The 15,683-nt window shown below is 39.7% G+C and overlaps 1 protein-coding gene across 2 annotated transcripts in view; it reads right to left on the bottom strand.

The window, feature by feature from the left end:
- The window catches only part of LOC144688369 (death-inducer obliterator 1-like), a 109,565-nt gene that overhangs the window by 14,297 nt on the left and 79,585 nt on the right, over nt 1-15,683 (bottom strand). For both annotated transcript variants that reach the window (XM_078554839.1, XM_078554838.1), the window contains exons 10-11: nt 15,517-15,633; nt 13,001-13,111 (exon numbers count right to left, since the gene is read on the bottom strand). In XM_078554839.1, coding sequence (XP_078410965.1) covers nt 13,001-13,111; nt 15,517-15,633 — 228 coding nt within the window. The remainder of the gene's footprint in view (nt 1-13,000; nt 13,112-15,516; nt 15,634-15,683) is intronic.

The following is a 15,683-nucleotide window of genomic DNA, read 5'->3' as shown; positions in this document are numbered from 1 at the left end:
ATCTTTTGATGTTATGCACTAATTTCCTCTTTTATCCAACATTTCATTAGTCTGTGTATGATATGCAGAACATCCTCCTATATGTCCTTATCTCAAATGCATTCAGCTTATCAATAGTCTTTTTCTTTGTTGTCCATGTCTGCGAAGCATTTAACATAGATGACAAGATGCAGCACCTCAGCGTTCTTTTCTGGTTCAGTTTCTTTGATGTTAACATGTCCTTTAGTCTGACAAAGCTGGTCTTGGCTATCTCAATTCTCCTTTTCATCTCCCAATCACACCTCCAATTGTCTGTGATAATCTTTCTAAGGTATGTGAACCTTTTCACATGTTCCAAGACTTCTCCATTTACTTCAGTTTTCACTTCTGCGATTAGGTCTCTGCTTATTTTCTTCTCCACATTCATTCTTAATCCATCTTCCTCACTCATTGCTTTCACTTTGTTTACAATTTACTGTAGTGCATCTTCTGACTCTGCAATCGGTGGTGACATCTGCGTTATCTCAAATTGTCGACATTCAACCAATCAATGTTGCAACCTGGTAGATCATCTTATGTCTCCGAAGATAGCTTCAGTGTACAGGTTGGGGAACACATTCCTGGTGCACTCCTCTTTTAATTGTGAAGTTGTCTGACAAACCGCTATCAAGTCTCATCACTGCTGATTGATTCCAATATAGATTCTGAATTACCCGTTTATCATTTGTCAATCCCTAGTTTGTTTATGCATTCCATTATTTTCTGATGGTAGGCTATCAAATGCTTTTTCATAATCTATAAAGCATACATACAGATTTTTGCACTTCCAGCTATCTTTCAGTGACTACACTCAAGTTGAAGATAACTTCCCTTGTTCTTTTCTTTGGCCCAAATCCAAATCTCTTTTTCTGTAGACTGATTATTTCTTTCCAAAATGATTATTAATGAGGCTTATTGTTCTGCGCTCTGAGCACTCTAGGATTTTTGGTTTCTTTTGGGGTAGTTTGGTCCAAATTGTAATTATAATTAAAGAGATGTTGCCCATCCCAGGTTAAAAATATCAATTTGATTCTTCTAAAATCTAGTTCAAAAACAATCTGCTTGCACCTCATTTTAGGTGTTCATGGTCTGGCCTAACATGTTGGTTTGACTATAGTTCAACAGCATCGAGTGTGACACGCTTTCACGACAGGTCCGTAATGAGATACATCAACCTTGCATTCAGGAACACATGCAGTCGTCTTCTAATCTCCTAGCTGCCTCAGGAATTTATTGAAAAATCACAGGTTAAAAGTGATATATATTTGAGAAGTAACTGGAATCTGCTTATAAATGGATTTTAATATCAGGTGTGAATTCTAAATTCATTGGGTTAACTTGCAATACTTCTCAATTGCCTTTATGAATTTAAAAATGTTCTCAGCAGATGTAGATGACCTGAGCAAGACGCGATTGGTTACCGATCCCTATTTGCCCTAAATTAGTGGTGTTGGTGGTAGCAGGATTTTGAGCAGTGATTGTCTGGTCAAATCACAGAATCACAGTGCAGAAGAGGCCCTTCGAACCATCGAGTATGCACTGACACGTGAGAAACACCTGACCTACCTACCTAATCCCATTTACCAGCATTTGGCCCATAGCCTTGAATGTTATGATGTGCCAAGTGCTCATCCCGGTACTTTTTAAAGGATGTGAGGCAACCTGCCTCCACCACCCTCCCAGGCAGTGCATTCCAGACAGTCACCACCCTCTGGGTAAAAAAGTTTTTCCTCACATCCCCCCCAACCCTCCTGCCCCTCACCTTGAACTTATGCCTCCTTGTGACTGACCCTTCAACGAAGGGGAACAGCTGCTCCCTATCCACCCTGTCCATGCCCCTCATAATCTTGCACACCTCGATCAGGTCGCTCCTCAGTCTTCTCTGTGCCAACGAAAACAACCCAAGTCTATCCAACCTCTCTTCATAACTTAAATGTTTCATCCCAGGCAACATCCTGGCGAATCTCCTCTGCACCCCCTCCAGTGCAATCACATCCTTCCTTTAATGTGGCGACCAGAACTGCACACAGTACTCCAGCTGTGGCCTCACCAAGGTTCTACACAACTCCAACATTACCTCCCTACTTTTGTAATCTATGCCTCGATTGATGAAGGCAAGTGTCCCATATGCCTTTTTCACCACCCCACTAACATACCCCTCTGCCTTCAGAGATCTATGGACACAAACGCCAAGGGCCCCTTGTTCCTCAGAACTTCCTAGTACCATGCCATTCATTGAATACTTCCTTGTCAAATTACTCCTTCCAGTGTATCACCTCACACTTTTCAGCGTTAAATTCCATCTGCCACTTATCTGCCCATTTGACCATCCAGTCTATATCTTCCTGTAGCCCAAGGCACTCAACCTCACTGTTAACCACCCGGTCAATCTTTGTGTCATCCGCAAATCAGTGGTTTGCTAGGCCACTTTGGAGGGCATTAGAGAGTCAATTATGTAGTGTGGACTGGAGTAATGGGTAGACCAGGCAAGGTAGAAGTGGTATATTCCCCTCTCTAAGAACATCAGAGAACCAGCTGTTTTGAAAAGACAATCTAGCAGCCATTGTTGTCATGTCATGTTTTTCTCATCAGATATATAGAATTCCATTTCAAAATAAAGGAATATGAATTTTAAACTCTCTAGGTTGATGCTCCCCTTTTGTTTCAGATCATAATATCAGCAATGCATTGAGATTATGTTAGAAATTTAGAGATTGACAATGTTATGACTCAACATTAGTTTCAGTTGCTACTTATGGGGAAGGGCTGTATGCCTGTGTACACATTTATGGAATAAACATTATGTAACCTAGATTGAGACCCTTGCTCAGCAAATAGTTAAACCTTTGAAAGGATAATGGTTCTTACTGATTCTCAATTACTTTTTGAGGAAATAAATATGCCATTGAATTTTTAACTTAGCCCTATAATATACAGACTGCACAGTGTGTTTAGCAAAGTAACCAGCTAGTTTCTTAACTCATCCTTGATTATTTGTGCCAAAGTCAAAGTGGGCTCCTGGATTGTGTTGCAGGATTCTTAGAAGGCTGGCAGAGGTTGTCTTTTTGACTTATGCTGAAAAACTTGATTTAATTACCACCACCCCCAGGGCTCCGAATTCTGTTCAGGTGGACTCATAGCATGCAAGAAACTCGTTGTTTTCAAATGGCCCATTAACAATCTTGGCCTCATTTTACAAGTTGGATGTGACGTGACCCAGAACCTAAACTTCTCCCATAAAAGCTGGGAACACAAGGCTGGCTGTTATGGTGCTGGCTCCAGGTGGTCTTAAAAGCAGACGGTAACTTACCATTTTTATCTATGGACAAGTTCATTTTACTGCAAAAGTCTCCATTAATTTTTACAATTTTATTTTTGAACTTTTTTTGCTTTGTTTACTTTGATTAATAGAATAAGATGGCAAAGACAGGGATTCTAATGGGAAGTTTCCAGAGTATTGCTGGTCATGAAGAGACAATGATCTCTGAGGTATTTTATCCATATTTGACATTAGCTCAGAAACAGTAACTAAGCACATGAGGAGTTCCCAGTCTTTGTAGCCTACACTTCATATGACAGGCTGCCCCAAAGCTGTGTCATGATTTGCTCAATGATCTACACGTAACTGGATCAAGAGTGGCTCTTCCTGTATTAGTGAAGGTTACTATGTCATGAAGCTTTCATGTCACCGTTACACCCTTCCACGTTATGCTAGGAGATACCCAAAACTCCAGGCAGCCTGCAGTGCACACAAGTATTAGGATAGCAACAGCTAAGATTAAGAGACAAAATCTTCATCACTTGCACTATGGAACAGAGGCATCAACTGGAGAAAACATACAATTACAATACAAAGTTTCATAGGTTATCAGAAGCATCAGGGACCTTCGTTTTCAACCCCAAGGCCTTGAGGTAGAAAAAAAATATTGTGCCAGATTTTCCACAGTATTGGATAAGTGGCCGATATAGCACTGAACTTGTACCTACACCCATTAAGCAATCTCTATTGACAACCAGCTCAATTTTTCTGAGCACCTACATTATATTTTGTGGACACTCAATACTAATAGGTTTGTCTGCCTAGCAAATCCAATTTTGCTGCAATAGCTGCAAAAATAGTTATTTTATGTATGTCTAACAATGTAGCTGCAATGAAATGTCCGAGAGCTTTGCTTCTTTAAGCAGGAAGCCTGGAAGCGCTACTGTCTGTAATGCAGCAAAGAAACATCAACTTTATGGCCTATAGGGCAAAATGTGACCTTGGAAATGAGTGGTATTTCCATCAACCCCTCATTATTATTGAATGATATTAGAGCAACCAAGGTTAACAGAAGGTAGTTATATCTTGCAACAATGTGCAGTAATTGGCAATTTCCAAATTGTAACTTTTCCCTGTGTTCAATAAATTTGCAACACACCATCTGCAAACAGAAGATACCACAATAACTTCACAACCCTTCTCTTACGTGAACGGCTCCTTTACTTTCGGCTGGAAATGTAGGGAAGCAATGAAAGATCATCAGCACCTTTTACACTCTTCAAAAATCTGGGCTGCACCCTTTACAATGGTATACATCATGCCTTTACTCTCCTTTCCCGAGGGGGAATACAGACCCAACCAAAAACAAGGAGCTTCCAGGTGAATTGACAAAACTTTTGCTGAAAATCAGCCAGCCACCTCATAACCATCTGTAGAAGTGGGTAGCTGGGATTGGAAGTGTACAAAATAGGGGGCAACAAGAGCAGCCATAAATTTTCAGTGAAGTGTTTTTGTCACTGATAGAATATGTGCAGAAAGATTTGGGGCATGGATGAAGATTACTTATGTGAAGGAATAAAAGAATGATCTCCAAATGCACACTTGGTAGTTCTGGAATACAGCAGCATGCCAGTAAGCAGCTGAATTGTCTTTGAGTCCAATGGAACAGCACTAATTTAATGGTGGGCTTATATCAGCCATTTTGAGGGAGGCGTGACCTTCTGAGGAGTTGTGGTGAAATACCTTTAATTGGATCAGCAAGTGGAGCTGGATATCAACAGAGATCAGGAGCTACCCATGATACCTATTCAGCCTGGCATCTTGTAGCGGTTGCTCTCATAGCAGCGGAAAACATAAGGGATGTACCATTGGTTCCTGAGGCCCAGTCAGCAAAATTAAAAACATTTAAAATACTTTTAAGTTTTAAAAAATGCGCCTAAAAATGTTTTTTTAAAAAAAACTTACCTGCAGTTTGCTTCAATTATTTTGTGCCCCATCAGATCTGCAGTGAATCTAACTGTGTCAACTATTCTTCTGATGTGGTACCAAGCCAAGCCTCCAGCTGCTATTTACCCGTTGCGATATTGGCAAGTAGCAGCTAAAAAGGCTCCAAGGTATGCTTTTTGGGCTTAGACTTTGACAGTAGGCCTCTCTGTCTCAACTTCCTCTGAATGACACTGCAGAACAGTCAGATGGCAATTAATGCCTAGGTGGTATCTGACTGCACATGTCAACATGCACATCAGTAGCTACTTTCCAGGGAGAGATCACAACACATTTATCTTATTGCAGCCCACTGTGTCCACGTTATTTCAAGAAGGAACAGATTTATGCTGATTTACCAGGATGTTGCCTGGGCTGGAGAGTTTTAGTTAAGAGGAGAGATTGGATAGACTGGGGTTTTTCCCTGGAGCAGAGGAGATTGAGGGGGGACATGATCAAGGTGTATAAAATTATGAGTGGCATAGATAGGGTAGACAGGAAGGAACTCTTCCTCTTGGTGGAGGGATCAATAACCAGGGGGCATAGAGTTAAGGTAAGGGGCAGGAGGTTTAGAGAGGATGTGAGGAAGAATTTTTTCACCCAGGGGGTGTTGGGAATCTGGAACTCATTGCCTGAAAGGGTGGTAGAGGCAGAAACCCTAATAACATTTAAGTGTTTGGATGTGCACTTGCGATGCCATGGCATACAAGGCTATGGGCCTAGTGCCGGAAAATGGGATTAGAACTTGTTAGACTAGCACAGACTCGATGGGCCGAAGGGCCTTTTTCTGCGCTGAAGACCTCTATGGCTCTATAACATTGGGCAAAGGACTTAAAGCAAGGATATTCTTTCTACCCACAGTTCCAGACTTCAGAGAAAGCAAACAGCAGAGGAACACCTTAGCCTGGTCACCACTGCACCCATCTTCTGATCCTCAACATTGTAGCTTGGTCACAATCAAGTTGTGTGTGTGTAAAAGGTCAATGGTTGAATGCAACACTCGAAATGGTACTTCACCACAGAGGGCAGGACTACCCACTTTAGGTTCATGAGTCCAGAAGAGTTGAGAGCAAAACTGATCATTTACCTTTGATTTCCTTCTGTTACTGGCTAATGGCTTCCTCATGAAGGTTAAATAAACATTCAGTGCAATGCTATATCCATTTTCCTCCTACCATAAATGGTTACAGTGCAGCACGAGGCATCCTCTAACGTACATTTCTCAAGATGTTTTGTTGAAGTATATTGCCATCTCTTTACTTTATTTAGATTCTATTTATTGTTGTTTGTTTAGAATTGTTACGATAGCACAAGGGAGTAACACTGGGGGAAAATGGTAAATAAAAAAAATCAAACTGGTTGAAAGTCAATACCAATAGTCCTATTACATTTCAGTTATCAGCTATATGATCAGCTGTTCTCTCTGTCCACTTGAGAAAGAGGAGTGCTGAATGATGTTCCAAGTCCTCCAGTCGCCACACAAACTTCATTTGGAAAGATCTTGAGGATCCAGTGACAATGAGAGGCAGCAGTGAGGAGGGGGGGGGGGTGTGGAGAAATCCATTGGAATTGGTACTTCATTTTTCTCATGTCTTGCGAATTCAGGAGGGGTGAGAGTGTGCGCGTAATTCTCCAACATGCTCACTCATTTTTCCAAGGTCAGCTAATAATTTCCTGTCCAGGCAACTAAGTATTATTGGGATCTCAAAGAACATGCTCCAGTGATGAAATGTTAGCACTGGGCCATGCACAACATGAGTCATAAACATATTAAGAGGCAATTCTGTCAACATGTAACTTTGAACCATTTCTCTCTTCCATGTGGGGCATTGCTTAGATCTCTCTGCTTATAAGGATATACCCAGGGTGAGAGTCCTATATATGGAGGATAAACTGGTTCCGGAGTCAGATCACCAACCTACAGCAGTTTATGTCCTCTCCATACCAAACTCTTCCCCCTTTCTCTGCTTCTCTTGCAAATTTGTACATATTTATACACTCATGTTTTTCCCATTTCCTTCCTTGCATGCAACTTTGTTTGAGAAAACAACTATCACTTTTCAGTTTATAGTATTTCATCCAAGTTGGAATGAGACTCAGGATTTTAACTTGCAAGCTTGTAGGCAAAGCAAATATGCAGCCCAGCAAGTGTTACATTTCAGTAACAGATTTTAATTGCTTCTTGGAAGATGTGGGCGTACTATCCTAAGCATCTACCCCTCCACAAGCGCACTGTGGCTGCAATGTGTACCATCTACAGGATGCATTGAAGCAACTCATGTAGACTTCTTCAGTAATATCTCCCAAACCTGTGACCTCCACCACTTACAAATTAAAGGGCAGCAGGTGCATGGGAACATAGTCACCTCCAAGTCTCTCACTCCATCCCAACTTGGACATATAGCCGGCAGTTCCTACATCAATGAGTCAAATCTTTGGAACTCTACCTAACAGTATTGCATGAGCATCATCACCATACAGAGTTCAGCAGTTCACATCTTCTCAGAATAAATAGGGATGGGCAATAAATGCCAGAGTTGTCAGTTAAAAAAAGACTCTGGATCACAGGTGTTAGCTTCAATTATATGGTTCATCCTAATTTATATTATCAGGTCAAAATTTGTTTAATTATTTTTCAACTTACATATTTCACTATTATAAGAGACATAGCTGTTACTAAAAATGCACTCCCATCCAGGAAAGCCTGACATGAAAGGTTGCTTCTGGCATTAAAGCCTTCCAATAGCTGCTTATAGTCAGTTTATTCAAATCAATTGTATTCAAGTCACTGTAGGAGACCAGAACTATTTTGCCACTTTTGAGTTAAGATATGTTATGGGGCCAGTACAATAGTGCTTTAATCTGCTAATGTAGCTTCCTCTATTTACCTCTCTCATAATAAACACTTTATAGTTTAACATGAGATTTAGTTTCTGACAAGTGGCTGTGTTGTTTTCCTACCTGAGAGAGATTTGAGTGCACTCCTTCTTAGCAGCTGCCTTTTCTAGTGAGCATAAGGAGTGTGTTGGGAGAGGGTTTGATATGTAACATACACAATGTACATATTTATGGGAATGGGGTTAGGTCATGGTGGGTTAGTGGAGGAAGAGATTGCAACATTCAAAAAGCTGCTGTGCTGAAACATTTTGAACAGTCAAATTTCCCAAGATTTTCTTTACAGTATGATGGTCAATTAAATGTTGTGGAAAACAAATAAACAAGGAAGATATCTAAAAATTTCTGTTCATTGTACCTAGATTCACCAGAATTATACCAGGGTTTAAAAGGTATGAGGACATGTTGCATAAGTTAAGCTTGCATTTCATTCATATAGTCATATAGATGATGTAATTGAGCTATGCTAGAGTTATCTATGGTTGATGGAGATAAATTATTTCCTTTGGTGGGGTGGAGTCTAGGAATCAGGTAATCAGGGATGATGCTAAGTAGCAATTCTTGCACAAAGGGCAGTGGAAAAGCTGTTGAGACTGGGTGTCAATTGAAAATCTCAAAATTCAGATTGATAGGTTTTTGTTAGGCAATGGTATTAAGGGTTACAGAACTAATGTATGTCAATGGAGTTAGGATACATGATCTCAATGAATTGGCAGAACAGGCTCAAGGGGCTGAAAAGTCTTGCTCCTGCTCTTAACCTCCGAAAAGGAATGAATTAAACAAACAAAAACAAGTGCTTTATTATAACAGTTACTACCAGCATTTCAATGCTGACATAATTATAGCACCATCCCTGACAGCAGTGTCTCTCCAAGGAGGGAGCTGCTGAAACCATATGTATAACTCTGTGTTCAGCTACATTAATCTCATCCCTTAAATGGAACTAACATCCTTCTCCAATTTTTTAAGCTTACCCCTTTCTCCTGGGGATGGCAACTCACACTCAGTGTTCATATGCGAAACTAGTGAGTCAGAAAGGTTTTCCAAAGGTAAGCCACCAGAACCGAATGCACCCTGTCCTCACTTATAGTTCTGGCAGTATGACGACAACCTGTAGACCCTTACATTCTGGATTCTAGCCAGCCAATTATGTACCCATCACAAAATATTTCCACTACTTTATTTTCAGTACCAGCCTTTCCAGAGGAGCCAGGTCAAATTCAAGTGCACCGCACCCACTGCTGCACACCCATCAAGTTCCTCACACCCTTAAGTTAGTTCATCATGGCCTCCCCTTCATGAAACCATTTTGGTTAACATTTCATAATTTTATTTCTCTCTTTATGCAGCATGATCTTATCTTTAATAAGGGTTTTCATAACTTAATCCACCATGGAGGCCAAATGCACAGATCTGTAGTTTCCTGGGTCATTTTGGCTATCTTATTTGAAGATTAACATTTGCCTTCCTCTAGTCCCAGTCACTTCTCCAATATTCCGTCATTTCTGGAAGATCTGTGCCAGAGCTTCTACAAGGATCCATGAATATACTTTTTCCAGTCTGAGACTGATCATCCTAAATTTCCACAACTGGTTAATGATATGAATAGTGTCACAACTTACCTTAGCAACACCCTTGGGTTCCCTTTAGAGATTATGCAAGTTACCTGTCTCCTGATTTGTAAAAACTAAGGCAAAAACAACTGATTTAGCACATTTGCAGTTGTATAGTACTAATTGTTATACCCGATCTAACTCCGTACTTTTTTTTTTCTTAGTATCATTTAAAAATTACTATTTCATTCCTTTTGTTATATTCAATTCAAAATTTGTCTTTGCCATTCTGATGCTTTTGGTTTGAAGTAATTTCAGTTTTGTGCCACTTTCCTTCTTGGCCTTAAGTGTCTTCTTTCCTTCTTTATGTGTTGCTTACTAGTGCTGTTCAATCAGGCAGGAGCATCTTTACACTTGTTGCCTTTACTTGGCAGGGTACACATTGATCCAACGCATTCAAAATTGCCTCCTTGAAGGAACTCCATAGACCCTCCACTCTCCGAGCCATATTCAAACCTCCAAGCCCACTCTGATGAGACTTCCAAAGCACAAAGTTGATCCTCTTAAAATTTGGCAATTTAAGTTGTGTGTTTTCATAATCTCCCTAATCTTTATAATGTCAAACTATGCCACAAAATAAACTTCTATTAACTCCAGACATTCAATCCCTGCCTTACCAGCAGAGATATTATTGCCCTATTTAATTTCTGGTTAGGTAGAAATCTACAACTATTATAGTTAGTCCCTTGTTCGCTATCTTCCTTACTTTATCCCACAGTTCCAGAGCTTTTAGTTTAGTCTGAGGTGGTGGGGCTGGGGTGATGTTCTACAGCACACTCCAATAATAGTTTACCTCTGTTACTATCTATTAATTCTACCCAAACTGATTCTGTGTCTGGTCTTTTTTTAATGAGCTCTCTCTCTCGTAGCTCACTATTAGCCAGCAATGGTTCCAATACAGTGTCGATGAATTAGGCAGAATGTTAAGATATTATGACAGAATTTCCAATGATCATTCTTTTCAAGGCCCAAATTTTACTGCTCCAACTTTTCAAAAAGGATATCAACTGTCATTTGCTGGCAAAACACAAACTGTTTTAGTAAGAATTTTAAAATTCAAAATCTGAATACAAATTGGAAGATAACTGCTTGTGTGCATCCCATGTAACATGCAGCACATCACTTCTGAATTGTTTTTACAAATCAATCCTTTAAATCAATTTTTGATTAACTTTGCATTAAGGATTAAGAATTAAATATAAACTATTATATTTTCAATGCAAATAGACTGGAAATTTAAATGTGGGAACTAATAAACTACTTCTGTATAAATCATGCATAAACTTACTGGAAATAATTACAGCAAATATGCAAGGAAAAGGTGCAGAAAGCACAAATGGATGAAGGAGAACAAGCTAAAGACACAGACTGAGTGATCAACCTTCCTGGGAGGGGCTGGGTAAAGCCAAATTGAAACTAGATTAGAATTCTAACCTCTGGAATTCTTTCTCCACCCCTCTTTCCTCTGAAACGCTACTTAAAATCTACCTCTTTGACCAAGTGTTGGTCACTTGACCTAATGTCTCTTCCTTTAACTTAGTGCCAATGTTTGCCTGATTATAGTTCTGTGAAGTGCCTCGAGCCATTTTACTGTTAAAGGTGCTTTATGAATGCAAGTTGTCGGTGCGTAGCAAGCTTCAAAAGAGAGATTCAACACTTATCAAAATCTGTAAATCTTTATCTGATGTTCTCTTAAATGTGTGTTAATGGAAGTGCTCACTCTAAAATTATTACTAAGATATTATGCAGAGCTGTCAAGAATTTGGTTATAATTTCAAACATAACTCAAGGTTGAGTACAGGTCTCGTCCTCCATTCAGACGCACAACAACTTCACATGCTTTTGCATGATCTTTAATCAAAGCCTTACCTTTAGTTAGGAAAACCACTGGCTCTCTGTCCAGTTTCTGGTTATTGCTAATCATGTGATTGATTCCTCAGGTGGTTAGCAAAGGTAGTGGTCATATTCGAGTCCGATCCTGGCCAACACCACCCTTCAACACCAGCCTGTAATCTAGCACCTTACACAGAGAAGGTGCCAGGCTGAAGTCCTTGTCACTGCGTTACATGAAGCCTGATCATTCCTTCTCGCTGTGTAATTCAGATTTTACACAGAAGCATATTGGTTGCTCATCAATTTCCTCCCTCCATTATAGCTGGAGGCTATTTAAAGGCTTCACTGCAGCTGCAACTCACAGCCGAGTCCTGATTTCCCACTTCTGCTTGAGGCTGAGCCAAATTCTGTGCCCTTCCTCCATGCTGTAACTACTCAAGGCTGCACCCTTTAGACTTGATGTTATAGATTTAACCAGTAAAAAGAATTGACACATTATCATATAGAGCATGTACCCCACTCAGACAGACAGCGGTTGCTAGCCAGAGAGTATGCACCTGCACAGCAGCGATCTGGTGATGAATACAAGGTACAAAAAGTTAGCAAAAACACTGGCTGTCAGTCCAGCGTTTGGTTATTGGTTATCATGTGACTGATCCCATCAGGTGGTTAGCAAAGGTACTGTCAGATATCTGAACAGCTGGGGTTTTTGGTGAGGAGGGGAAGAGGAAGATTAACAAGGAGGGAATCAAGCTTCATTAGATCTTGATTTTAAATAGATGGTTTTCCTCAGAGCTGCCATGTCTAAGTCAGTAGAGCAGCGCTACAGCACATAACAAAGTATGAGATTCGAGTTTGGTGCCATGCCAGATTTGGGATTGTTGCTCTAGATACAGATTTCAATCCCAAAAATTGAGACCCACACCAGGGCTCAAGAGTACCCTACTACTGAAAAATAAGTTCAACGGTCAAAGGCTAGGTGGTGATGCATTCGAACAGACTCCTCCTCCGCTGTTCATGAGCACAAGGAAAGGAATTTGAAAGGTTCTCTTCAGAGGTAGATGGCTAACCCCAGGAAATAGTGATTGGCTGTGCCATTCACATCAGTATTAAACAACAAAGAAATAGAAAACAATGGCAGTTACAAACAAAAGGGGGGAAGACTAATGCAAAGACATGTTGAAATTATGAAAGAAAGGTTTGAAAATGCGCATTTTGTACACAGGTGGTGACAGCTGCAGCAACACGTTAGTTCGGGCGGTTGCAAAAGATACCAAAAGAGCTGCTTTACCCTGTATATGGGTTCCTCTGATTGGGAATAATGAAGTAGGCATAGTACCCTTTGAAGAATAGGAAATGATGAGGGTTTTTTAGGGTTCATTTCAAGTTTTATACGTACATCAGCATCTGACATGGGCGGTGCCTCTTCCATATCTACTTCATGTTTGTTGGTTGCCCGTGAGGCTGATCCTTTGTTTTCATGCTGTAATCTTTCACTTTGTCCCTGGGCCTGTGAATAAAGCATCAAATTGTGTCACACCTCACAACACTGTCTAAAGGTCTTGGCTCACTGTTTAGGATATTTACTTATCAAGTTGATGACGTTCATTTTTATTTATTTTAAACTAAAGTGGAAATATGGTTATGTATAACCACTGCCAATTTTTAAAAAGAAATTCTAATCCTGATCCTACCATTCTACTGTGAATCCAGTCATATCAGATGTGGTCAGTTCACCATCTGTGCATAGCTGTGTCAAATTGAGCAGGCATCTGCTGTGTCTACACTAAAAACACATTACACAGCATATACTTAAGATTGCCCCCAGCCTCTGATGGCTCCCACTTTCACCCCATTAGCCCATCCCTAGAGCTGTTGCTGGGCCAAGAGCAAGGTTGTGATGCTTTGTATTGTTACATTCAGGGTCCCTCTTTAGCTTTTACTTATGTTCTTTTCTTATACTGGTTTTGTGCAAAACCTCCATCACACCATTAATTTGCTTCATTATTTTGAAAACGTGGATCATGATCCTCTTTTCCAGTAGTTCTTCAAAACAAGAACAAACTTTTACACGTACATTTAAAAACCTCACATTTGTGCTAAAGTCACCTACAAAACCTTAATCCAGTTATCAAACTTTCCAATTCCAAATTCATATCCACATTCACAATGCTGACTGACTTCATAAACTAGACATGTTGTGATTACACTCTTCCACCAGTGGCGGAGTGCTGGCACCTCTGTTTTACTTCACCCAGCTCCTCAGCCTGTATTGCAGAGAAATTTCACTAGTTACATATTTGCTTCCTAAAATGCTGTAAGTTTTGCATTATATAAAGAATCTATAAGATTAAGCATCCCACACATGACTTTAAAATGGGGAATGAATTACATCTGTATTCGAATTATCCTAGCCTGAATAAGAGCTTCATCTGAGGACAGCAATTGGTCCTGACGCCACAAAAGCAAAACGAGGATTGATTACGGTAAAATAAATTTCTTCATGACCCAGTCATTTAACAACTTGGAGTTTTGCTTCATCTATTTTCACTGCTTAATTATGATAAATGCAGTTGAAATATATACCATGACCTGTGCTTTAGAGTCTCAACATTTTATTGACCTTTTATAAACTCCAGCCCAGCTGTTAGGCATTTTTTTTTAAAAACAGTTTATCTCACACATTAAAAAGATTCTCCTTTATCCCTTTCACTTCTTGATTTTTTCTTTTTATCCTAGGTTTGCTTTTTTAATTAGAACTGTTTCAAAACTGTCTTTTCTAATCTCCCCCATCTTACTTTTATTAGGAAAAGAGAAGTTAAAATGTTTCATCTTTTATTTAGGTTTAGTTTTGATATGGCATACAGTAGAATTGATAAATCCAAGGAAAATCCCCATTTTCATTACTCTCTCTGTGAAATACATTTCCTGATTTTATTTCTAAATGGTCTAACTTTAAGAGTGTTTTCCCCCGCCCCTCCTTTTTTTCTGGATTTTCCCCCCTGAAGTTGTTCCTCTTTATCTACTTTATTGAATCTCTTATCATTTTAACCAGCCCTCAACCTTCTAAACATAAGGGAATACATCCCAGGTTTATACTACCTGTCCTCATAACTTAACCCCTTATGCCCAGTATCATTCTGATGAATCGATGTTGGTCAATATTTCTTTGAGGTATGCTGCCCAGAACCGAATGCAGCACTGGAGACTCAAACAACTAATAGAAAAGTCTGAACAGAACATTTCCCACAAACATTGTAATAAATACAACAAAGCTCATTACAATAATAAGAAACTTTTGCATCAGGATAGAATACAATGAATGACATGTACTAACTGTACATTATCATGTTTGCTTTTTTGCATAATTGTATTTACAAACCTCCCTGAAGGCGATCTGAACACATCTATGAAGTGGAACACACACATATAGCAAGCATTCTCTTGCACTATTGCTGCTCAATATTAAAAATGTGGTTAGCAGACAGTTAGTTTATAGATATCAGTAGTTATTACGCTTTAACAAATAGTCAGAGGACTACGGGGTAGCTCAGTTCCAGAACAAAACCCACATTTTCAAATTTGCAGGGAGTGGATTGAAGTTTTCATGTGTCCAATGAAGCTCGTGATATATAATGCACAGATATACATATAGTAATATAAGGCAGCATTGTAGGAGCCAACCTAACGTATCTGTTCCATTAGAATGGATGGATACAAGCACAGCTGCACTGGTATCACCTAAATGAAATTAGACTGATAATAAATTCACAAATAGGACAAGACAGACAACCACACGCTATTGTACTTACCTCAGCATTAATGATCTCCCTGTAACCATTCCGATATGTATAAAATTAAAAATATCCTCTGACAGGGAATTTGTTTGGATTTTAGCTTGGGTAAGATACTCACAGATCTGCTCTCTCTCTCTTCCCAAACTGCCAGTTCCTTCGATTCTATTTCTTCAGGACTCATACGTACCAGGTGAAATGGAACAATCTCTTCTCGCACAACACGTCGGAAGAGCCCCTACAAAACAAATTGATGCCACTTCATCATATATAACTTGAAAGAAAAAC

This window comes from Cetorhinus maximus, chromosome 13 (assembly GCF_964194155.1).
Source record: "Cetorhinus maximus chromosome 13, sCetMax3.hap1.1, whole genome shotgun sequence".
Classification (NCBI taxonomy): Eukaryota; Metazoa; Chordata; class Chondrichthyes; order Lamniformes; family Cetorhinidae; genus Cetorhinus; species Cetorhinus maximus.
The sequence above is the reverse complement of the archived record's forward strand: the minus strand, read 5'-3'. Positions and strand labels throughout refer to the sequence as shown.